This window comes from Aethalodelphis obliquidens, unplaced genomic scaffold (genome assembly GCF_003676395.1).
Source record: "Aethalodelphis obliquidens isolate GAN/ISIS:26980383/991018 unplaced genomic scaffold, ASM367639v1 scaffold19, whole genome shotgun sequence".
Lineage (NCBI taxonomy): Eukaryota > Metazoa > Chordata > Mammalia > Artiodactyla > Delphinidae > Aethalodelphis > Aethalodelphis obliquidens.
In genome coordinates, this window is record NW_020837963.1 from 2,809,387 (window position 1) to 2,835,153 (window position 25,767).

The 25,767-nt window shown below is 40.0% G+C and overlaps 2 protein-coding genes across 3 annotated transcripts in view; one reads left to right on the forward strand and one right to left on the reverse strand.

Annotated features, from left to right (window-relative positions):
• Positions 1-3,730: 3,730 nt before the first annotated feature.
• On the reverse strand, positions 3,731-12,718 carry ATP5F1A (ATP synthase F1 subunit alpha). Its single transcript, XM_027118410.1, has 12 exons — positions 12,543-12,718; positions 10,954-11,032; positions 9,510-9,679; positions 7,505-7,678; positions 7,251-7,417; positions 6,897-7,045; positions 6,390-6,541; positions 6,057-6,281; positions 5,443-5,550; positions 5,190-5,334; positions 4,084-4,234; positions 3,731-3,944 (listed from the first exon to the last, which is right to left on the reverse strand). The coding sequence occupies exons 1-12, from the start codon at positions 12,600-12,602 to the stop codon at positions 3,863-3,865; spliced, it is 1,662 nt and encodes a 553-aa protein (XP_026974211.1). The 5' UTR covers positions 12,603-12,718; the 3' UTR covers positions 3,731-3,862.
• Positions 12,719-15,189: 2,471 nt separating this feature from the next.
• The window catches only part of HAUS1 (HAUS augmin like complex subunit 1), a 15,793-nt gene continuing 5,215 nt past the window's right edge, over positions 15,190-25,767 (forward strand). Inside the window, exons 1-3 of one of the 2 annotated variants that reach the window (XM_027118411.1) lie at positions 15,190-15,294; positions 16,084-16,258; positions 25,309-25,444. In XM_027118411.1, the coding sequence (XP_026974212.1) occupies positions 15,265-15,294; positions 16,084-16,258; positions 25,309-25,444 (341 nt within the window). In that variant the 5' untranslated portion in view covers positions 15,190-15,264. The remainder of the gene's footprint in view (positions 15,295-16,083; positions 16,259-25,308; positions 25,445-25,767) is intronic. The other variant, XM_027118412.1, reaches the window with a different exon arrangement.

Consider the following 25,767-nt stretch of genomic DNA (forward strand, 5'->3'; position numbering starts at 1 on the left):
CACTCGCCGCAACTAGAGAAAGCCTGCGCGCAGCAACAAAGACCCAACGCAGCCAAAAATAAAAAATAAAATAAATTTAAAAAAAATACTAAGTCAGAGAAAGACAAATATTATATGATTATCACTTATATGTGGAATCTAAAAAATAACACAAATTAACTTATTTACAAAACAGATTCACAGAACAAACTTATGGCTACCAAAGGGGAAAGGGAGGAGAATTAATTAGGAGTATGGGATTAACAGATATATACTACTGTATATAAACAAGGATTTACTGTATAGCATATACTACTGTATATAAACAAGGATTTACTGTATAGCATAGGAAACTATATTCAGTAGCTTTTAAAAACCTATAATGGAAAAATCTGAAAAAAAAAAACTGAATCACTCTGCTGTATACCTGAAACTAACACAATATTGTATCAACTATACTTCAACCAACTAAAAAACGTGGGCTCCCCTGGTGGCATAGTGGTTAAGAATCCACCTGCCAATGCAGGGGACACGGGTTGGATCCCTGGTCTGGGAAGATCCCACATGCCGTGGAGCAACTGGGCCCATGCACCACAACTACTGAGCCTACACTCTAGGCCCACAAACCACACTTGCTGAGCCCGCATGCCTACAGCCCGTGCTCCACAACAGAAGCCACCGCAAGAAGTCCATGCACCACAACAAAGAGTAGCCCCCACTCACCACAACTAGAGAAAGCCCGCACACAGCAACGAAGACCCAATGCAGCCAAAAATAAATAAATAAAATTTAAAAGTCTTCCTCTGGCCAAATGCCAATACGAGCTCTTTTCCAGCTCTACCAGTAGGTAGTCATTTTTAATTCAAATGGCATTTTGTACTGGTTACTTACTGCATCTTATTTGTATTTCTAGGTAGTAGCTGCACAGTATTTACAAAGTCATCATTATATTAAATGTCTTTTGTCCCACTCCCTAACTCTAGATAAGTTACTGAAAGGATCCTTCTGCCTTGCTCACTTTGTACCTTTCTTTAGTGTTCATCTCATAGTTGATGCTCAATAAACTAAGCACTATTTAAAATATGCCTATCTTGGGCTTCCCTGGTGGCGCAGCAGTTAAGAATCCGCCTGCCAATGCAGATGACGTGGGTTTGAGCCCTGGTCCAGGAAGATCCCACATGCCACAGAGCAACTAAGCACCCCTGTACCACAACTACTGAGCCTGCGCTCTAAAGCCCGCAAGTCTCAGCTACTGAGCCCATGCACCAACTACTGAAGTCCATGCACCTAGAGCCCCTGCTCCACAAGAGAAGCCACCACAATGAGAAGCCTGCGCACCACAACGAAGACCCAACGCAACCAAAAACAAAATTTTAAAATTTATAAAAAATATGCCTATCTTAATATTTATAGAATTACAGACTTTATTATCAAGAGACCTTAAAATACATATCTGAAAGCCATAAAACCTCAAATTTCAAAGCTCAAGTACCTTTTCAGACGTTCACCATTCCTCTATAAGCTGTACAAAAACCATTTTATGATAGGCCATTTGGCTGCCGCACAAGAAGGCCATTAATCAGAGTATTCAGGCCTGCCTGTTCAGAACAGCCAGGTGAAGTGTCCCATCACATTAGTCTCTGAGTGGTTAAAAAAAAATACATTTGAATCTTAGAATTTGTTGCTCCTGGTTCACTGCTGCAATAGAATGGGCTGGGCTTTAGCTCAGTAAAATCAGGGAAAGGGCCATACAGCTTAGAATTCTTGACATGTTCTAGCACAACTCTTTATTTACATGAACAAAAACTTAAATGACTTACCAAATTCATACAGCTTATTGACAGTAGAAACTAAAATCTAAATGACCAGACTCACCAAACTTTTCATAGGGCACATCTGCTCTTTTAGTATCAGTATCATCTGTCTATCATTAGACAAATTAAACTAGTACTTCTATTTATACAGAGAGCCTACCAAGACTGAGAACAACATAAACATTTTGGCTTTCATCAGCTCATAAATAAGTCACATAAGCAAAATTTCTTTATCTCAAATCATAATCTGTTTATATTGTAATGACAGAGGATTACGGTAGGGTGGGTAATGTGAGTGTCCACATGAAAAATTCTTATCTATTTGGTGAGATCAATAGATCACACGTATAATATAAAAGCGGCATAATAAAAACTGCAATATGGAGGTAACTGACAAAAGAAATAAATGAAGTTAGTTGCTTTAAGAGAGCAGAAAGTTGGGGGTAGACAAGCAAGAGATTGCCATTTTTCAACAACAGCCCTGTCTTGAGTTTTTGATTCATTAAATTATATACCTGTGTTAATTTAAAAATGAATAGAGCCCAGAAAGTCACAGGCATGGGTGAAATTTAAATACAACACACATATGGCAGTTTAAGTGGGGAAGAACCATTTAATAAATGGAGCTGAAAAAACTGGATATACATATGGAAAAGAAAAAAAAACGACTTCTGACCTCTACACAAAAATACAACTCCAAATGGATGATGATGGTCAATCTTTTATGTCAACTCGGCTGGGCTATGGTATCCAGTTTTTGGTCAAACACCAGTTTAGACATTGCCGTGAAGGTTTTCGTTTTTGGCCACGTGCCACTCAGCACATGGGATCTCAGTCCCCCCGCCCCCCAACCAGGGATCTAACCTGCTCCTCCTGCATTGGAAGCACAGAATCTTAACCACTGGACCGCCAGAGAAGTCCCATGTGAAGGTATTTTTTTAGATGATTAACACTTAAAAAGCAGTAGACTTTGAGTAAAGCAGATTACTCTCCACGTGGGTGGGTCTCATCTAGTTGAAAAACGTGAGGTCCATCATGGAAGAAGGAATTCTACCCCCAGATGCAACTGTTCCCTGAGTCTTCAACCTGCCCATCTACCCTTTCAAACTTGCCAATCCCATAATCTCTCTATACAGCTATGTTTATGTTTTATTTCTCTGGAGAACTCTAATACTGAATTAAGCTCAGATGACAAAGCAAATCTTTAGAACTCTTAGTAGAAAATATAGTTATCTTTCTGACTGTAAAAATTTCCTAAATAAGACCAAAAATACTAACCCATGAAAACTTGATCACTTAAGAACTGTAGCTTATAAAAGGTACGTTAAAGCACACAATGAGAAAATATTGACATGTTCACAATTTTATTGATACCTCCTTTCTCAATTTTTGTCCTAATCTTTCACTCTTCACTTAGCTTTTATTTCCGTGACAATTTTAGTTGCCCTGTTCTTTTCCTGCCTACTGTACCTCTTTATGCAAATTAGTCTTCTGGGAAGAGAAGTCAATCAGACTTTTCAACATTATCAAATATGAACTTTGCCACATATATTCAGTTAGTGAATTTCTCTTTAATCAATCACAAAGCACTCTAGAATCTTACAAAGAACTCAGTCTCGAATATTATGTGGGCCTGCTAACTTTATAATAATCAAGTAAAAAAAGCTAAGAAACAGTTTACCAATTCCTCAAAGTATAATCTCCATTCTTTTTAAAGAATCTATAGGGCTTCCCTGGTGGCACAGTGGTTGAGTCCGCCTGCCAATGCAGGGGACATGGGTTCGTGCCCCGGTCCGGGAGGATCCCACATGCTGCGGAGTGGCTGGGCCCGTGAGCCATGGCCGCTGGGCCTGCGCGTCCGGAGCCTGTGCTCCACAACGGGAGAGGCCACAGCAGTGAGAGGCCCGCGTACTGCAAAAAGAATTTATAGAAAGCCACCAAGCAATATGGAACCTTTATTTTAATGTGATTACTGTACATCTGAAGTATTGGAATAATCCTTTTATAAATGGAACAAGAAGAAACAATGACAAAACCAAATCTGGCATTTGATGTGAATCCACAGGAGTTTAAGCTTCAAACCCAGCCAAGAAGTTTGTTACAACCTCTTTCATCTTTGCATCTGACTCTTCTGAGATCTTTCCATCAGCCCTATTTTGAAAACAAAAGCAGATCAGTTCTGACCTGGATAAAAATTCAATGACTAGCTTAATTACAGAATTCAAAAGAATTTTAACAAGACTTTACATTTTAACGCTTACAAAAAAGAAGACATCAGTTGTGTTCATACCTGATTTTGCCCAACAGGGTTTGATGTTGGCTGATAACATGAGACAAGAAAGCATTCTCAAACTTTGTGATCTTGCTGGGCTCCAGCTTATCAAGATACCCCCTGACACCAGCATAGATAACAGCCACTTGCTCTTCAATAGCCATGGGAGCTGAAAAGAAATAAGTGAGTTGCTCAACAAATAAATGCCATGTTTCCAAAGTCAGAGAAACTTACTTTTTCCACAAATTATTAACACGTGTCTACAGATTGCCTACTTTCACAAGTGGAAACTCCACATCAGTACTCCTTCCCACCTCCCTGCCCTGAATCAGTTTTTTCCTCATAATGGCAAGCCTTGAAGTGTAACCTCTGAGCATATTCCATGAGCACTGTATATCATGCAGCAGCATTTATATTCTTTTGGGTATAAATAACTTGCTGAAATTTTATAGCAAGGTAGTACACACTAACATTCTTTTTTTTTTTTTAATTTTTTTTTTTAGGCCGCACCCGCACAGCTTGCAGGACCTTAGTTCCCTGACCAGGGATCGAACCCAGGCCCTTGGCAGAGTCCTAACCACTGGACTGCCAGGGAATTCCCGACACTAACATTCTTTTAAATCTGCCAAATTCCACAATCATATAGCCAAGAGGGCGATGGTGGGGAGGAATGGAATCTACTATGTCTTAACTCCCAAAAGAAGGGTATTAGTACACCTTTCCTCACATTTACATTCAAATGATAAGGACTGTACTTTAATTAAGTAACACAGGTATCAATCACATTCAAAAGACAATCTCGGGCTTCCCTGGTGGCGCAGTGGTTGAGAGTCCGCCTGCAGATGCAGGGGACACGGGTTCGTGCCCCGGTCCGGGAGGATCCCACGTGCCGCGGAGCGGCTGGGCCCGTGGGCCGTGGCCGCTGGGCCTGCGCGTCCGGAGCCTGTGCCCCGCAACGGGAGAGGCCACGGCAGTGAGAGGCCCGCGTACCGCAAAAGAAAAAAAAAAAAAAGACAATCTCTCTGATCAAAGATTAACAGCACATATTCTTATAAGGAGCTATGTGATATTCCCAGGTCCTAACACACAGTAGGAACTTGATCAAATGGAAAAGTACAACTCACAATACTGTCCTTGCTTCAGCAACTCAGTCAAACGCACACCACGACTCAAGAGTTGTTGAGTGGCAGCATCGAGGTCAGAACCAAATTGGGCAAAAGCAGCAACCTCACGATACTGAGCCAATTCCAGTTTCATGGTACCTGCCACCTAAAATACAGAAATGGTTAATTCACACGATACAAAAATACTAACCTCAATGACACAGACCACCATACACTTTGATTTTTAACCTAATGACAAAGTGATGCAAATTACCTGTTTCATGGCCCTGGTTTGGGCAGCAGATCCAACACGGGATACAGACAAACCAACGTTAATGGCAGGACGGATACCTTTGTAGAACAATTCTGTTTCCAAGAAAATCTACAATGTAAGGAAAATACTCACGCTTATTAGCAGGCCTAAAGAAATCAACTATTTTCAAAATTAAGTCATTGTAGCAAATGCTGAAGCCAGGAAGAATGCTAAATGTCTTATGGTAAAGAGCGCCTCAAATCTTTCACAACCCAATCAACCTGCATATTCTATTGCTGAGATTAGGAAATGTGAGTGAGATGAGAAAAGAACAGGTATCGTATTTATATTGAATCTTATACACGTGAAGTGGTGTGATTTCTCCAGGATTTGCTTCAAAATTATACAGGGAAGAGAATAGTGGGTAAAAAGAAAGCAAGAATGAAGTACACTATACCACGAATTGATAAATGGGTGGGATATGTGGGGTTTCATTATACTATTCTCTTTACGTTTGAGATTTTCCATAATGAAAACTAAAAAGCATTTAACAAGTTAGTTCAAAACTACTAATCTCAACCAATGCCTTCAAATCATCCGAAGCTTTCACACTTATTTAATCATAAAATCAATACCTGTCCATCAGTGATGGAAATGACATTCGTTGGAATGTAAGCAGACACATCACCAGCTTGTGTTTCTATGACTGGTAAAGCAGTCAAGGAGCCACCACCAAAAGCATCATTCATTTTGGCTGCTCTCTCTAGCAGACGGGAGTGTAGGTAGAACACATCACCAGGATAGGCCTCACGACCAGGGGGTCGGCGGAGCAGCAGAGACATCTGACGGTAAGCAACAGCCTATGGTATAGAAAAGGGTTGTGAAGTTCACCTATTAGACAGAAGCTACATTTGTCAACTACCACTGGGGCACCAACATACAGAGTCTAAAAATACATTTCATTTGACCTGTTTGGATAAGTCGTCATAAATGATCAAAGCATGTTTGCCATTATCCCTAAAATATTCTCCCATAGAACATCCAGAATAAGGAGCCAGGTACTGAAGTGGGGCAGCATCCGAAGCAGTAGCTGAAACCACAATGGTGTACTTCATGGCATCTGAGAAGAAAATAAATTTTAAGTTTTATATGGTTATCAATACTGTGATTTTAGATTAGAGACTAGAATAAAAATTATCTAACTGCTTTACTACTGTGACTTACTATTAAAATTATCCAAATAGCTTCTACTTTAAAGAAACTGACAGAACCTTAAAAGTTAGCTGCTGTTTTATACTAGTTTTTTACATATTACTTTTGTATTGATTTATATTAGAAACTTCAGCTCATTAAGGAGTAATTAAAATCAGCCTACATAAGCATAAGCTATCCTAAGATTAGCAGCATCCCAGATAGCAACGAGACTACAGTTCCTTAATACCTGCATCTGCAACGAGACTACAGTTCCTTAATACCTGCATCTGTAAGTCTCTTCACCAACTGGGCAACAGTGGATCTCTTTTGACCAATAGCAACGTAGATACAGTATAGCTTCTTCTTTTCATCAGTTCCATCATTGAATCGTTTCTGGTTAATGATTGTGTCAATAGCAATTGACGTTTTGCTTTAAAAAGAGAAAATAAACATAAATATTACTAAACACTTCAAAGGATCCCCCAACTTAAATTTCACTCCTCTTCCTCTTCCTCCTCACATCACATTCTACTCTCTCCTGGATATCCAAATTATTTACCATTCCAAGCCTAAAAGTAATCTTTCCACAGAGCAAATTTTAGTTAGAACTTTTCAACAAGCTATCAAGTCTTTACCCAGTCTGTCGGTCACCAATAATCAGCTCACGTTGACCACGACCAATCGGCACTAAGCTGTCCACAGCCTTAATGCCAGTCTGCATTGGTTCCCGCACAGAGATTCGAGGAATGATCCCAGGGGCTTTCAGACCAACTCGCCTTCGGGTCTTGGAACCAATTGGACCCTGTTAAACGATAAAAAGAAACCCCAGACCAATCAGTTTGGCTCTCTGTTAGAAGCTACAATCACATCTAATAAATGTTAAACCTACCTTTCCATCAATGGCATTACCAAGGGCATCTACTACACGACCCAACAGCTCCTCGCCGACTGGAACATCCACAATAGCCCCAGTTCTCTTCACAATATCTCCTTCCTTAATTAGTTTATCATTTCCAAACACAACAACACCAACATTGTCAGGTTCCAAGTTCAGAGACATACCCTATACAAAAGACACAATTGAATACCCATGAAGCTTGAGTGGCACTTCTTCCCATATACCTACACTACATATGAAAATAGAGGGAAAGAGTAATATTGACTTTTCAGATCTGGTTTACTCGTGAGTATTTTTCCAACGAAAAATCTTCCTTAGTTAAGACTTCTAAAACAGCAACATGTTCCCTTGAATAATTATAGGTTAGAATTATAAGCCTAAGAAGCACCTTATCACATCCTCTAAGAACTAAAAGAAGCAAAGAAATTGAACAGTTTAAGCTTTTTCTACTGCATTTCCTTTGACTATGGTTTTTGAACTGGGTGCCAGTATGAAATAAATGAAGGTCAACTGGGAATTTTAAGACATGCTTGATTCACATCTGTGAGAACTCCATGAACAATTTTAAAAAACTATCTAGTCAGAACCTGTACCCATCAGGTTAGTAAAAAGTTAAATTAAAAGTTACTTAATCAAGAACAAATCTATATAATATGACAGTACTGAGTCATCTCTCATCATTACAATCATATTTCAAAATGGTAAGACTTTAGGTCCCTAAATCACAACCAAAGCAAAAAGGCTAGTCCAGGAACTGACTCTGGTCAATAAATGAAGCTCTGGAGAATTACTTACACTAAATACAGAGGAATATCATGGAATATCATCACAGGTACAAAATCTTTAGTCTGAATATCTGATGTTCAACAGAGTAGTCACTAATCACATGTGACTATTTAAAATTTAAATTAATAATTGCCCTGTTGGGACTTCCCTGGTGGTGCAGTGGTTAGGAATCCGTCTGCCAGTGCAGGGGACACGGGTTTGAGCCCTGGTCTGGGAAGATCCCACATGCCGCGGAGCAACTAAGCCTGTGCGCCATAACTACTCAGCCTGCGAGTCACAACTACTGAGCCCACGCAGCTAGAGCCTGTGCTCTGCAACAAGAGAAGCCACTGCAATAAGAAGCCAGTGCACCGCAAAGAAGAGCAGCCCCTGCTCGCCACAACTAGAGAAAGCCCATGTGATGTGCAGCAACGAAGACCCAACACAGCCAAAAAAAAAAGCTAAAAGGAAATTCAGTTCATCTATTTCAGCCTAACCTCTCAAAGATATATACACTATAGATGAGAGGTTAAATTCTTAGCCAAGGTCTGAGAGCTACTGATAAAACTTTCGGCTCCATAATTAGTCTTCCACACCAACAGGCTCTTTTTCCACACTGGACACTACCAAGCAGACCAAGAAGATCTTTCCCCCTGTGTGATTAGTGGATAATTCTACTGCCCCTGGTCCACCTGGATATCATGCTCTGCTTTCATCAGAGAACCCGTGACTCCTACAACTTTTCTCACCTTACTGCCCAACTAGGCTCAATCTAATAGAAAAAAGTAGACTTGTATCATTAGAGAGCTTGATAGCTACATCACTAGCTCACTTTTCAACAATAGATCCACTCTTACTAGAAATACAAAGTCAGTGGCTTTCAACTTTTCACCGGAAATGAATTTAATTAAAATTATCAAATGCTTTCGTATAGGATGATCTTAACGGCTACAAACAGACTTGAACTTCTCAAAATCTGGGTGAAGATTTACTCAGTTTTATATTTCAATACTAATGTTTACAACTTATGTGTAAATCAGTCCCTAGGGTAAAAAGTTTGATTAACAAAAAATTTATTTTTTTCACAATCTATAATAATGACAAACACAAACAGTGAAGCAGATTCAGATTCAAAGTTAAAAAAAAAAATCTTACACAATCTCTGAATTACTAAATGAATAACTGAGGAGACACCAATGTTAAAACATCAAAATCTCATTTTATAATTCACCTTTAAACCTGAAGAAAACTCTACCATTTCTTCTGCTTGAACATTTCTCAGCCCATGTACACGGGCAATACCATCACCAATACTTAAAACACGCCCAGTCTCTTCAAGGTCAACAGAGGTATCAGCTCCAAGAATACGCTCTTCAAGAATAGAGGACACCTCAGCAGTGCCTATTAAGAGAGAACAATTCCATTACAAAAAGAGCCTGGGCCAAAGACCTTTTCAAAACTCATTTCCCTAACAATATATAAACTAGAGTTGTGATCATAATAATCAAATTGCATTCTAAAACATAATGTCCAACATTCTATTCAAAGAAGTTTGATACCTACCACTATGAAAATGAATCCAAGTGACTGAGAGAAAACTTCACGAGACAAATGTAAACCAGATAAGGAGCTAATCAAATTAAGCAATACCCTTAAAATAAACACTTCCTATCTTGTAATTCTTTGGTTTAATCTCTAGGAAATCTGTATTTATGTTAAAATTTGAATATGACTCAAACTAAACTCTATAAAAAGCATATTTTTAAAATGCAGTGTATTTTAAAAAGCAACTCTTTGGGAGTTCTCTGGTGATCCAGTGGTTAGGACTCTGTGCTTTCACTGCTGAAGGCGCAGGCTCAATCCCTGGTCTTGGAACTAAGTTCCCGCCTCGCAGCCAAAAAAAAAAGGCAACTGTTTAACAAAGTGTAAGTACAGGTATCCCCCTCTTTTTGAAAGTTCCATTTATGCCATTTCACTTTTACAAAAAAGAGTAATCGCTTCTTCACACTTTAGCCATTTCAGCTAAGGAAAGGTTTCATTAGAATGTTCCACTTTCAAATAGTGGGGAAAACCTGTAACTTTTCCTTTAAAAGGATGCAGGTACTATTCTTCATCTCAGCATGTGGGAGATACCTAACTTTATTTCAAAAGCCCTAATGCACATCTCAAAAGAAAGTCCCCAACCTACATCATCTTCCTAAGCTTACCTCCTCACCTCTCTATTGCATTTACAATGTGCAAATTCAGACTGCCAGGTATAGCTTACCAATTATTGTCTTTGAAAAACATAGAGGTAAAAATTACCTGTTTTTTTTCAGTGTTTTTTAGGAGAGGAAAAGATTCATAGATCAGAAACGGTGCCCACCACCTGACATATACTTTGTTTCCACCAAAGGAGCATTCATTATGAGAAAAAAAAGAACCTGTACTAACATCAAAAGAGAAATACATAATGATAGTTCATTTCACTAGAACAAGAGAACCTACCAAGACAGGGCTAAATGGCTCATTATGGGTTAAGAATCTGAGATTCCATAGTAACTAAAATTGAAAGAAAACACTAACTAATGGAAAAAACCCAAAACATCCACAATAGGTATGTAACCTACGTAACTTCATTTTTCACTTAATCGCAAGGTAGTAAGTGTGGTGTAGACACAGAATTAACAACTTACCAGTCTTCTGAAGATGACAGTTAGAGGCATGGAGGTTCCTTACAGCAATGAAGGATGACCCCAAAGCATTTTTGGAGACCTAGTGCAAGGATTTTTTTTTTAATTTAATTTTTAAAAAAGCCTTTATAAAACTAGCAAGCTTAAACAAACGCAGGCTTGGCCTGATCAAATTATCAGCGTAAATATTAACCACCTGAGAAAGCACTTTTGATCCATGTGAAAATTTATTATGCAGCTCCTGGTACACAATAAATATGCTAAAAAAAGCAGAGCATATTTTAAAAAGCAACAGCTAACAAAATATCTTTCTTTTTAAAGGCATCAGATAATATTATTTTGACTTTAGATATATTTCAATTGAGTTGTGTAAATTCTCAATTTGATAAACTGCTTCCTAAAAGGGGCAAATCTCAATAGATTTTCTATTTCAACCTTAAAAGTAAAAAGCCTGTAAGTGTTAGAGTTTGATTAGAAACTAAGAGATATGGCACATGCACTTTTTAAAAAAAAATGCCAACAAATGTCAACAAAGCTTGCAGTAATCTGGACCCCTCCTCCTTCAGGTTGAAACACTGTGGTTGGTCAATGTCAATTCTGAAGACACTCCCTTCTATAGAACCTGGATGAAAATCATTAAAAATGCTTTTTTTTTTTTTTTTTGGCTAACAGAAATCCAAAACGGTACCAAAGGTGGTTAGGGTAGTAAAATGGCCAATATATTTCACCTCCCAAACTGAGATTACTCTTAAAATGAAACAACAAGTAAAAGTGTTTACACGGGACCTAAAAGTTATTTCCGTAACTCCAAGTGATATTAGTAATGAAGGGCACTGACCTCCACAGGTTTTTTCCAACCTATGTTCTATTTTATTTTACTTGATTTCTCAAACACTAACGATTCCTCAAGGAATCTTAAAACACGTCAAAGCACCACAAAGGAAAATCTGCCTGACTAGGACAATTTAGAAGCCAGCTCCTCTGCTGTCAAGGTATCGGCCGCAGTGAAATGCATATTTGCACCTGTACGGTGTTTTCATGATCGTTTCACTATTCAGCACTAAGAGACCGCCTACTGAAGCATTCAGAAAGCCACCTTCATTTACTGATGTCCTCTGAACCGACCTCGGGGAAGAGGTGGAAGCCTGGGGCCTGCTGACCTTCAATACAATGTCAGGCTCCCCAAGCTCGCTTCAACCAGGCCTGACAACAGTGCTCTGACCTTCAACGAGGAAGTCCCGGAGAACCAGCGGGACCAAACCTCGCCGTTTCGCAGCAGGCCTCGGAAAACTAGCGCCCCAGTCCTGACCTTCACTCAAGGCCTCTCTCAGACAAAGACTGGAATCCTCCGGAGGCGCCATCTCTGGATAACACGAAGGTCACTGCCTCCCCTGCAGCACTCGGCACCCTCCCGCACGGGGCGACCAAAGGGCCCTTCCGCCGCCAGCCCAGGACAGCCCGAGTGGCCAGCGGAGCAAGATGGCGAGGGCCGCCACAGCCCCTCACCCTCCGCGCAGAAAGAGCGGCCGAGCCCGTGCATCACCACCTACTGCCGCCGAGCCCCCTCCCTGCCGCCGGGACCCCGCGCTCACCAGCCCGGCCCGCCGAGGGAGGGCGCGGGCCACGGCCGCGGCGACGCGCACGGATAGCATCTTCGCTGCTCTTCCTCAGGTGTTGCCTCCGCAGCCGCAGCCTCTGGACTGACTGGGACAAAATGGCCGAGCTGCGAGGAAGGTCAAGGCGGCAGCACACGTGACCCGGAAGTACCTCCCCTCCCCCGGACGCGAATCTGCCGGTAATTACTTTTTTTAAGTATCGTTTTTAGATTTGAACCTCCAAATGATTAATTAGACCTTTGCCAGCCTCGGCCCAGGCATTGGTTACCCATTTACTTTGATCTTTCGCGTCGACCTTATGGTTGCCCTGGGCGACCACATGGGTAGCGGAACCGGCCAAGAAGCAGTTACCAGACCGCATCCCGGCAGGGAAATGATGCTGGCGTCACCCCGTCCTGGGGCGCGGCTAGCTTGACCGTCAGGGGGGTTGATTGTGGCGGGTCCGAAGCTACAGCTATTAAACCTTGGTGATGTAGGTGCAGTAAACAGTAATTTCAACTGGGCGGTTTGGCAGCAGAGCGTTTCCTGCTGGGAGAATTAACGCGGATTAATCCGCAGATCGCTGGCTAACACTCCAGACCCTCTGAGTCAAAAACTGGGGGCAATCTGAATCTTTGAAAAGCATCCACACCATGCTAGATGATCTGATAAGCACTCAAATTGGAGAATCACAGTTCTTTTAGATTCGATCTAATAGAATCCTGTTTGCGAATTAGAGCAAATTGTTTAAAAAAAAAAAGTATAACGAGCATGGGGACCTCCCTGGTGGCGCAGTGGTTAAGAATCTGCCTGCCAATGCAGGAGACATGGATTCCAGCCCTGGTCTGGGAAGATCCCACATGCCACGGAACAACTAAGCCCCTGCACCATGACTACCGAGCCTGCGCTGTAGAGCCCACAAGCCACAACTACTGAGCCGGCGTGCTGCAAATACTGAAGCCCACGTGCCTAGAGCCCGTGCTCCGCAACAACAGAAACTACTGCAGTGAGAAACCCGCGCACGACAATAAAGAGTAGCCCCCACTCACCTCAACCAAAGAAAGCCCGCCTGCAGCAACGATGATCCAACGCAGCCAAAAATTAATTAATATAAATAAATAAAAGGAAATAGGTTTAAAAAAAAAAGTATAACAAGCACAAATTCGAATAGAGTGGTTGCCAATCCTGAGAAGAATGGTCCAGAATCAAAAGTCTCATTCGAGAGTGGGCTAGGGCTCAATTTTTCCTCTACAAGCAACTAGTTTCATGACAGTAGGGACTTTACTTTTTCATTTGAAGTAAAAGGGAAATGATGAAAATAACTTTCTATACCAACCCAATGAAATCAGGGCGGGACTTTTGTTCCTCCTACAGATTTTTTGGTGATATTGAGATTTTTGTGATATGTAGAGAATTTGGCGTGGGTGGGGGGATGTTGGGTATTTTGTGATAGTGGAGACTATTAACGTTGCCTTCACTTGCGGCTGTACTAAGAAGGATCTTTCAGCTTCATCCACCAAATCCTGGTTTACACAAAATCTTAATTTGGGTGGGGCATATGAATATGGGTTATAACAGTCATCTCCTAAAACAGCTTGCAAATACTATATGGCCATCAATCCCTTTCTCTAATATTCTACTTTATTTTCAAGATGAGCCATGGATACATACGACAGTCCTCCTGGAAATTAGGTGGAGGAACAGGCAAAATTTTGGTTTGTAAAAACAAAGTTCAGGAATATTTTGTAAAACTTGTAGTGATGAAAGTGGACAAAGGGCAAAAAGATAACTTTCCCCACCACTTATCTGGAATTTAGTTAATGAGCAGATACATATTTAACCAAAACAAACAAAAAAAGAATAAGAAAGCCATACAGTATGGTGCTGGCTAGTTAGTTGAATTTCGTTGAAAAGTTTAATCATTTAAAATAGGCATATGACTTAGGAAAAAGATATTTGGTGCTAAGTTATCCACAATTTGATGTTAAACCACATATCACAGAAAGTTAAGTACATGGTCTACGTTTCCTAATGTAACAGTATACTACAGGAGGCTGTGGACAGCAGCATGGTATAACCTGAGGAGACTGAAACACCCAATAGGAGTCAGAACACTGTGGTCAGATTCCAGCTCTACCACCTCATCTTGGTCAAGTCATATACTCCGAGTGTGTGGTTTTAATGTGAAAATAGGTAAAATAATGTGTGTCCATCTATTTCACAGGATTCCTGTGAGAATGAAACAAATATAGGAAAACACAGAAAACTATACATTCCCGTAGAAATATAAAGAACCTCTCATGGCGTTAACTACAGAGTGATGGAAGGAGAGAACTTTAGGAAACGCAAGAAATGAATGCAAGAATGGCTGAGTGGCAGTGCCAGTGCCAGCAGCTGTATGCCGTTTTAAAACAGTCTCCAGCACATTTAGAAAGAAAAAACAGCCTGGCTCTAGGCAGCTTTAGTTCTCGTTCTGGAGGAGATACCATGGAGAGCGCAGAGAGCTGCGAGGTGGTAACGGAGGAGAGCGTTGCAGTGCTGAAGCCTTGGACCAGCCTAGTCCAAGGGCTCAGCGCCTGGAGTCCTAGTAAAAACTACAACTCCCAGAAATCCCGGGCCCCAAAGGGGGCGTGCCCAACGGTGTGCGGGCGGGGTCGTCAGAGCAAGCGGGGCGCTTGTCCCGCGAGAAGCTGCTCGAGAAGTGGCGGGAGTGGCGGCTATGGAAGCGCTGGAGGAGAAAGAGGCGCAGGTGATGGGGCGGGAGCGGGGCTTTGCGGCATCCCGGAAACCGCGTCTTTCATACACCCACCCTGCCGGCGGATCTCCTGGGCACGCCACTTTTACTTTGTTTTTCTGCTGGTCCATATCTAGCCCCGCCTTCAAGATCTGAGAGCCTCCCCGCCCCACCCTCCTTAGACCATCGCCCCCCACCCCCACCCTTGGAAAGCGAGTTTCCCTTCCTTCCCGGCCTTCCCTGCCAGGATTCGAGCTTGGAGAGGGGTTGAGGAGAGCCCCCTGGTACGAAACCTACCCCTGGAGACTGGAGGGGGACTTCTGAACCCAAAGTCAACTTCCAGCCAAGCCTAGCCGTTCACTGCTGCTTCCTACCAGAATTTTCACACCAGACCTGCTTCAGTGTCTCGCATCCCAGCTCTAGGAGTTTCCTGGCGTTGCGAGTCTTGTGGTGTGTTGAGGACAACCCTTTTTTCAGACTTTGCAACTGTAATAATGCCTTAGCACGTGCATATTGATCTTTAAAGTTATTCGAGTGATGTAAAATATTAGCCTATACTGCTTTCGTAGCTTTGGGAAAGGATAGATTGTTTTCTGGTAGTTTTATCTATTGTGCTTGCTCACTTTTTATTTCCTGACATCTGATATCTCTCTCCCTAAAGACAAATTAGGATGTGAAGTAAGTAGGATGCCAGAATATTCATGGAAAGCATTTCCTTTGCTACTCATCACTTCTTGGCCATATTTTCTTCGTGCTATTGCAAAAAACAAGGCTTACAAAATTTGTATCCCTTGTAATGGTTAGGTTGCTGCCTGGTTGAAAAAAATATTTGGAGATCATCCCATTCCACAATATGAGGTGAATCCGCGGACAACGCAGATTTTGCATCACCTTTCAGAACGCAACAGGGTCCGGGACAGGGATGTCTACCTGGTAATAGAGGACTTGAAACAAAAAGCAAGGGAATATGAATCAGAAGGTGAGATTAATTCCAGAGTGTTGAATGAGATAATAACTAGAGGTAACCAAATTGTTTAACACTGAAGTATACAAGATTGATTTAGTGTAGACTACTTGCCAGTTTTGCTTCTTTACTTTACCCAGATTTGGCTTACACTGTGTTGTTATAGTAACTATCATAAATTTCATTATAGTATATATTTTATTGATACTCTGATGGTGAAACAGTAACCCCTAAAAGATAAGAGTCTAAACTTATTAGCCTGACATATACGATACCTGTGGTTTTTCACTTACATATCTTTTGGTCTCTTTCCAGTCTCCATGCTTTAGTTATAATGAGCCATCATGACACCTGAGGTGGCAGCCATGAACTGTGACTTGAACAAATCACTCTGTTGCCATGTATTCATGGGACTGCATGAGAATTTTCTGCTGTGCATATGTAGTTTAAAAAAGTGTATTCAACACATCCATTGTCTTTATAACACAAACCACAAAAATAAAGATTGGGAATATACAAAAGGAAAGAAGTGAGATCTACGTTTGCCTACACTTAAGCAGGTGTATGGCATACGTTACATATGTTGTTTTGAATGTAGAGCAATTTATATTGTAAATCTATTGCATATGTGCTTTTTTCCAGTTTTCTTTTAAAACATTAATATGCAGTAAAGTGACTTTTTATTTGGTGTACTGTTTTAACACACATGGATTCTGAGAACCACCCCCACAGCTAAGATGCAGAACAGTTCTGTCACCCCCAAACACCTCCCCTGTGATGCTCCTTTGTAGTCATACTCTCCCGTATGCCTTTAAACTTGTTTAAATTTTAAATGATTTTGTTTTAGTAGTTATTAAAATAAAGTATGGAGAAAGGGGCTTTGAGTCCAGAAAAATCTTATTTTGCAAGAGCTTTCTTTTTGTCTATACTATTATGTAATGAAAATTCGAATGATTTTAAAAGTAAGATTATTCATGGCTGTCCTTGAGTACTTTTTTTTTTCCTTGAGTACTTTTTAGGGTGGCATATATTAAGTAGCAAATGTTTCTAGTAATACATACAAAATTTTGACTATTTTCTGTACTAAAGTATCCAGAAGAGCCCTGCCACCATTGATATCTTAACTCTACACTTCATGTGCTTTATTTTTTTCTTAAAATATTTATTTATTTAGGTTGCGATGGGTCTTAGTTGTGGCATGTGGGCTCTTAGTTGCGGAATGCAGACTTCTTAGTTGCGACATACTCTTAGTTGTCGCACGCATGTGGGATCTAGTTCCTTGACCAGGGATTGAACCTGGGCCCCCTGCATTGGGAGCGCAGATTCTTACCCACTGGACCACTAGAGAAGTCCCCATGTACTTTATTTTTTTTTTAATTAATTTATTTATTTATTTTTGGCTGCGTTGGGTCTTCGTTGCTGCGGGTAGGCTTTCTCTAGTTGCGTTGAGCGGGGGCTATTCTTCGTTGCAGTGTGTGGGCTTCTCATTGCTGTGGCTTCTCTTATTGCGGAGCAACAAGCGGCTCCGAGCGCAGGCTCAGCAGTTGTGGCACATGGGCTTAGTTGCTCCGCGGTATGTTGATCTTCCTGGGCCAGGGCTCAAACCTGTGTCCCCTGCATTGGTGGGAGGATTCTTAACCACTGTGCCACCAGGGAAGTCCAACCCCCCATGTACTTTATTTTTTCTTTTTTTTTAAGATATTAAGATTATTTTTATTATTTAAAAAAAAAATTTTTATTTTTGGCTGCGTTGGGTCTTTGTTGCTGAGTGCTGGCTTTCTCTAGTTGCGGCGAGCGGGGGCTACTCTTCGTTGCGGTGTGTGGGCCTCTCATTGCGGTGGCTTCTCTTGTTGAGGAGCACGGCCTCTAGGCACCCGGGCTTCAGTAGTTGTGGCATGCAGGCTTCAGTAGTTGTGGCTCACGGAGCACAGGCTCAGTAGTTGTGGCACACGGGCTTAGTTGCTCTGAGGCATGTGGGACCTTCCTGGACCAGGGATTGAACCCATGTCCCCTGCATTGGCAGGCGGATTCTTAACCACTGCGCCACCAGGGAAGTATCCCCCACCACGTCCTTTAATTGTTACTCCTCTTTTCTAAGTTTTTCCTCCTTTTAGACAGCAAAGCTGTCAAGCAGAGAACAGAAAATTTATGGAACCTTGTAACAAATATAGATTCATATACACTGTTAAGGAACTCCTGCTTCCAGAGTTTCTAAATTTTGAGTAGTGATACTCTATAGCCCCCAGGACTTGAATGACTTTTGAGCAAAAAATCATTTCTTTGATTTAGTTTTTATTTCTGCACAGTACAGTTCTTTGCAGCACGTAAGATTGGAACATTTTGGAAATATTTTCAGGAATTGGGAAAGGATGTAAAAGTTTTGTATGAAGCCTTTTTTTTTTTTTTTTTTCCGTTACGCGGGCCTCTCACTGTTGTGGCCTCTCCCGTTGCGGAGCACAGGCTCTGGACGCACAGGCTCAGCGGCCATGGCTCATGGGCCCAGCCGCTCCGCGGCATGTGGGATCTTCCCGGACCAGGGCACGAACCCGTGTCCCCTGCATCGGCAGGCGGACTCTCAACCACTGCGCCACCAGGGAAGCCCTGTATGAAGACTTTTTAATCGTGACAAATACAGATGAAACTATTGAAAACATTCATTCTTTATACTGCCAATTCTTCAGTTGAGGAGGAAAATTAAAAGAAATTTCCCTAGCTAGAACCTCCAATAAAATGTTGAATAGATGTAGACATCTATTAGAGTAGACATCCTTATCTTGTTCCTCATCTTAGAGGGAAAGCATCTAGTCTTTACTGTTGAGCACAATGTGAGTTGTGGGTTTTTTGTAGATGCCCTTTTTCCGGTTGAGGAAGTTTCTTTCTATTCCTACTTTGTTGAGTGTCCATATCACGAAAGGGTGCTGGATTTTGTCAGATGCTTTTTCTGTCTATTGAGATGATCATATGACTTTAGTTTTTTATTCTGTCGATATGATGTGTTACATGAATTGGCTTTCAGACGTTAATCCAACATTTATCCATAAGATAAATCCACGTCCTCATGGTGTATAATTTTTTAATAGGTTGCTGGATTCAATTGCTAGTATTTTGTTGAGAATTTTTGCATCCATATTTATAACAGATAGTGGTCCGTAGTTTTCTTTCCTTTTAATATGTCTTTTTCTGGTTTTAGTGTCAGGATAATATTGGCCTCACAGAAACAGTTGAGAATTATTCCCTCCTTCCTATTTTTTGGAATAGTTGATGAAGAATTGGTATTAATTCTTTATGTAATCTATAGAACTCAATGGTAAAACCATCTGGACCTGAGCTTTTTTTGTGGGTAGATTTTGATTACTAATTCAGTCTCTTTGCTTACTGTAGGTCTATTAGATTATCTACTTGTTCTTGAATTAGATTCAGTAGTTAGTGTCCTTTTTGGAATTTGTCCATTTCATCTAAGTTATCTAAATTTCTGGGTACAATTGTTCATAGTATTCCTTTATAATCCTTTTTATTAAGTAGGTAGATCAGTGGAATGTACTGTCTTCTGATGCTAGTAATTTGAGTCTTTTTTCTTCTTAGTCAATCTAGGTGAAGGTTATAGCACAGGAAAGTCTGCTCTCTCTATATATATATATATATTTAAGGAAATGACAGTCACCTGATATTCATAGTGGTGTGCTTTATAGTTTATTTTATTGCCATTGTTTTAATTTTTTTAATATTTATTTATTTGGTCATGTTGAGTCTTAGTTGCAGCAGGCAGGCTCCTTAGTTGCGGCTTGTGGGCTCCTTAGTTGCGACTTGCCGGCTCCTTAGTTGTGGCATGCAAACTCTTAGTTGCAGCATGCATGTAGGATCTAGTTCCCCAGTCAGGGATCGAACCCAGGCCCCCTCATTGGGAGCATGGAGTCTTAACCACTGTGCCATCAGGAAAGTCCCTCTGCTCAATATTCTGTAATAACCTAAATGGGAAAAGAATTTGAAAAAGAATAGGTACTCTACATGTATAACTGAATCACTTTGCTGTACATCTGAAACTAACACAACATTGTTAATCAACTATATTCCAATACAAAAAAAATTCTTGTTTTTAAATCTAGGTGAAGGTTTTTGAAGTATGTTGAGCTTTTCAAAGAACTAGCCTTTGGTTTTAATGATTTTTTCTTCTTTTTTAATCTATTTTATTAACTTTCACTCTGTTCTTTATTATTTCTTTCATTTGGCTTGCTTTAGGTTTAGTCTGCTCTTCTTTTTTAAATGTTTTAAGCTTAGGCTATTGATTTGAGATCTTTCTTCTTTTTTAACCTAGGAATTTACAAGTATAAATTTCCCTCTAAGCACTGGTTTAGGTGCATCCCCTAAGTTTTGGTATGTTATGTCTTCATTTTCATTCACCTCAAAGGATTTGATTTCTTTTTGACGCATTGGTTATTGGGAGTATGTTGTTTAATTCCACATGTTTATGAGTTTCCCAAATTTCTTTCTAACTTCTAATTTCATTCCGTTGTAATGGGGGAATACTTTGTATCATATGACGGTATTATCATTATAAAATGTCCCTGTTTATCTCTAGTAACATTTTTTGTTAAAAAGTCTATTTTATCTGATATTAGTATAGCCACTTCAGCTTTCTTGTGGTTGCTGTTCGCATTATATATCTTTTTCCATCCTTTATTTTCATTGCACGTTGCTCTATTGCACTTCACAGATATTGAGGGGTCTTTTTTTACAAATTGAAGTTTTGTGGCAACCCTGTGTTGAGCAAATCTATCATTTTTCCAATAGCATTTGCTCACTTCGTATCTCTTACATTTTGGTAATTCTCACAATATTTCAGACTTTTCCATTTCTCTCTCCCTCTCCTTGGGCCTCCATATTCCCTGAAACATAACAAATTGAAAATAGTCCTATTAATAACCCTGCAGTGGCCTCTAAGTGTTCAGGTGAAAGGAAGTCACATGCCTCTCACTTTAAATCAAAAGCTAGAAATGATGAAGCTTAGTGAGGAAGGCATGTTGGAAACCAAGACAGGCTGAAAGCTAGGGCTATTATGCCAGACAGTTAGCCAAGTTGTGAATGCAAAAGAAAAGTTCTTGAAGGATATTAAAAGTGCTACTCCAGTGAGTCATTTCCACTTTCAAGTCATTCTTTAATAAATACATTTCATAAGGCTATAGCTGGCATAGATAGTGATTCCTCTAATGGATCTGGGCAAAGTAAATTGAAAACCTCTGGAAAGAATTCACCATTCTAGATGCCACTGAAAACATTCGTGATTCGTGAGAAGAGGTGAAAATATCAGCATTAGCAGGAGTTTGGAAGAAGTTGATTCCAGCCCTCATGGATGACTTTGAGGGGTTCAAGACTCCAGTGGAGGAAGTAACTGCAGGTGTGGTGGCAATAGCAAGAGAACTAGACTTAGAAGTGCAGCCTAAAGATGTGACTGAATTGCTGCCATCTCATGATAAGACTTTCATGGATGAGGAGTTGCTTCTGATGGATGAGCGAAGAAAGTGGTTTCTTGAGAAGGAATCTACTCTGGTGAAAATGCTGTGACGATCGTTGAAATGACAACAAAAGATTTAGTATATTACATAACCTACTTGATTAAAGCAGTGGCAGGGTTTCAGAGGATTGAGTCCAGTTTTGAAAGAAGTTCTTGGGTAGAATGCTGTCAAACAGCATTGCATGCTACAGGGAAATCATCTGTGAAAGGAAAAGTCAAATCAATGTGGCGAACTCTGTTGTCCTATTTTAAGAAATTGCCACAGAATTGCCCAGCCTTCAGCAACCATCACCTTGATCAGTCAGCAGCCATCAACATCGAGGCAAGACCCTCCACCAGCAAAAAGATTATAACTCACTGAAGACTCAGATGTGGTTATCATTTTTTAGCAATAAGGTATTTTTAAATTAAGGTATGTACATTGTTTTTTAGGCATAATGCTATTGCACACTTAATAGACTACAGTATAATATAAACATAACTTTTATATGTCCTGGGAAACCAAAAATTCACATGACTCTCTTTATTGCAATATTTGCTTTATTGCAGTGTTCTGGAACCCCAGTATCTCTGAGTTATGCCTGAATTTGTATCTCTGAATGTGAAGTGTGTCTCCTATAGACAGCATGTAGTGGGATCCTGTTGTTTTTTTCAGTCTTATAATCTCTGCCTTTGGGTTGGATTGTTTAATGCATTCCCATTTAATGTTATTATTGATATAGTTGTATTTATATCTGCCAATTTACTTTTCATTTTCTATATATTACATCTTTTTTTGTTTCGCTATTTTTCCCTTATCGCTTTCTTTTGCATTAAGTAAATATTTTCTAACGTAACATTTAAATTTCTAAAGTGATTTTTTACTTCTTTTTTTTCAGTTCTTTTTAGTGTTGCTCTGAGGTTTGCAAATAAATCTTACCAGCTCAGCTTCATATTTGTACTAGCTTAATTCCAGTGAGATAGAGAAATGTTGCTCCTATGTAGCTCTGTTCCTCTTTTCCCTGCTTTTGTGGTATTATTGTTACACATATTACATCTAATAATATTATGGACTCAACAGTATACTGTTATATTATTACTTAACCATCTGTAGTCATTTCCTTAGCCCTTTACTACCACCACATCCTTTGTGCTGATACATTTCTATAACCCAACAATACCTTATATAAATATTATTTTATCCAATTGCTTTTTAAGTCAGTTAAGAGAAAAATGAAGAAAAAAATGCATTTATGCTCTTTATAATTCTGCATTTACCTTTAAGGTCTGGTGACAATGAAATTCTCTCAGTTTTTGTCTATCTGGGAGTCTTCATTTTGCATTTATTTTTGAAAGAAAGCTTTGCTACGTGTAGGATTCTTGCTTGACAGTTTGCTCTTTGAGCACTTTGAATATGTTATCCTGTTGCCGTTTGGGCTCCGTTGTTTCTGTCAAGAAGTTGACTGTTAATCTTACTGAGGTTTCCTAGTATATGTCATTTTTCTTTTGCTGTTTTCAAGATTTTCTCCTTGTCTTTTTTTTTTAAATAAATTTATTTATTTTTGACTGTGTTGGCTCTTTGTTGCTGCACACGGGCTTTCTCTAGTTGCGGTGAGCAGGGGCTAGTTTTCATTGCAGTGCACGGGCTTCTTATTGCAGTGGCTTCTCTTGTTGCGGAGCATGGGCACTACGCGTGCAGGCTTCAGTAGTTGTGGCACACGGGCTCAGTAGTTGTGGCTCGCAGGCTCTAGAGTGCAGGCTCAGTAGTTGTGGCACACGAGCTTAGTTGCTCCGTGACATGTGGGATCTTCCCGGACCAGGGCTCGAACCCGTGTCCCCTGCATTTGCAGGCAGATTCTTAACCACTATGCCACCAGGGAAGCCCCCTCACTGAATTTTAATAGATTTTCTTGAACAGATGTTTCTTCATTTGCTGTTTGTCCTTAGGAGCATTTCCAGAAGCTTTAAATGGTTGTGTTTTGTTTTGGGGGGTATATCTTTGTTTTGCTTTTTGTTTTTTTTTTACAATTTTCACCAGTTTCACTGGAGTGTAGGTGAGCAGAGCTCCTCACACTGTTATGTTGGAAGTCAGACTCCTGGTGGATTGATTTTTGGCAAAGATGACAAGACAATTTAATGGAGGAAAGAATAGCCTTTTCAGTGAACAGTGCTGGGATAGGTGGATATCCACATGTACAAGAATGAAATTGGACCCTGCCTCATAACATATATAAGAATTAACTCAAAATGAATGAAAAACCTAAAAGTAAGAGCTGAATCTAAAACTCAGAAGACAGCATATGTGTATATCTTCATAACTTTGGATTTGGCAATGGTTTCTTAGCTATGATACCAAAAACACAAGCAACAAAAGAAAAGTAGGTAAATTGGACATCACCAGAATTAAAAACTTTTGTCCTCAAAGGATACCATCAAGTAGATGAAAAGACAGCCCACAGAGTGGGAGAAAATATTTGCAAATTGTATATCTGATAAGGGACTTATATCTACAATAAATGAAGAATTCTTACAACTGAATAATAAAGAGACAACCCAGTTAAAAATGGATAAGGGAGGGAATTCCCTGGCAGTCCAGTGGTTAGGACCCCACGCTTCCACTGCAGGGGCCCAGGTTCTATCCCTGGTCAAGGAACTAGGATCCCATAAGCTGCGGCCAAAAAGAAAGGTTAAGGGATATGAATATACATTTCTCCCAAGAAGATATACAAATGGCCAGCAAGCACAGCATCATTAGCCATCAGGGAAATGCAAATCAAAACCACATTCCACTTCACACCTACAAGGATGGCTATAATCAAAAAGACAAGGTCTTGGATTATCATTTTACCGATCATTAATCAGTTCTATGAATGATCACTGTGCAAAAAAAATAAATAATATAGCTGTTGGTGAAGATGACACTGTGGAGAAATTGGAACCTTCATACATTTCTGACAGGAATGTAAAAATTAGTAGCTTTGGAAAACAGTCTAGCAGTTCTTCAAATAGTTAAACATAGAGTTACCATATGACCAGTAGTTCCACTCCTAGTTATATACCCAAGAGAAATGGAAACATATGTTTATGTAAAAACCCATACATGAGTGTTTATAGCAGCGTTATTCATAATAGCCAAAATGTGGGAGCAATCCAAATGTTCATCAATGGATGAATGGATAAATAAAATATGGTAAATCTATACAATGGAATATTATTCTTCCATAAAAAAGGATGAAGTACTGACTGATACAGAACGGATGAACCTTGAAGCCGTTATGCTAAGTGAGAGAAACCAGTCACAGAGGATCACATATTATATGATAACATTTATATGAAATGTCCAAATTAGGCAAATGAATAGAGATAGAATGTAGGTTAGTGGTTGCTAGGGCTTCATGGGTTGGGTAGCTGGAAAATAATGACTGAAGAGTGTGGGATTTCTTTTTGGGGTGATGAAAATGTTCTAAAATACTTTAGGTGAGTGGATTATATGTTATGTGAAAGATTACAATAAAGCTGTTAAAAATTAAAGCAAAACAAAGATCTTAGTCACCATAAAACTCTTACATCTTTTCAGCTAAGCATCTTCAAGACCTTCTCCTGGAGAGTGTGAATTTTTCCCCTGCCAATCTCTCTAGCACTGGTTCCAGGTATCTGAATGCTTTGGTTGACAGTGCTGTGGCCCTTGAAACAAAGGATACCTCACTAGCTAGGTAATTCTTGTGACAATTTTAATTTCTGCAGTCATATACACTGTAAGGTCTTGACCTAAGGAGCTTTTGTTTCTCAGGGTAATTCTGTATAGGAAATTAGAAGTGTATGCAGAAATACTGAATTTAGTTAACTCCTTATCATTGCTAGTGAGTATGTATAATTACTTCAGATAAACTTGGTATTGGTTAAATTTTAGTGTTTTCTTCTTTCAGGATTAGGTTTGTGAAGGCTGGTTCTCATGTATATTTGAAAAGGGATTAGGTATCACATCATTCCCTATAAACAGTAAAAAGAGCAGTAGGCTAAATCATCTGTTGAGCAT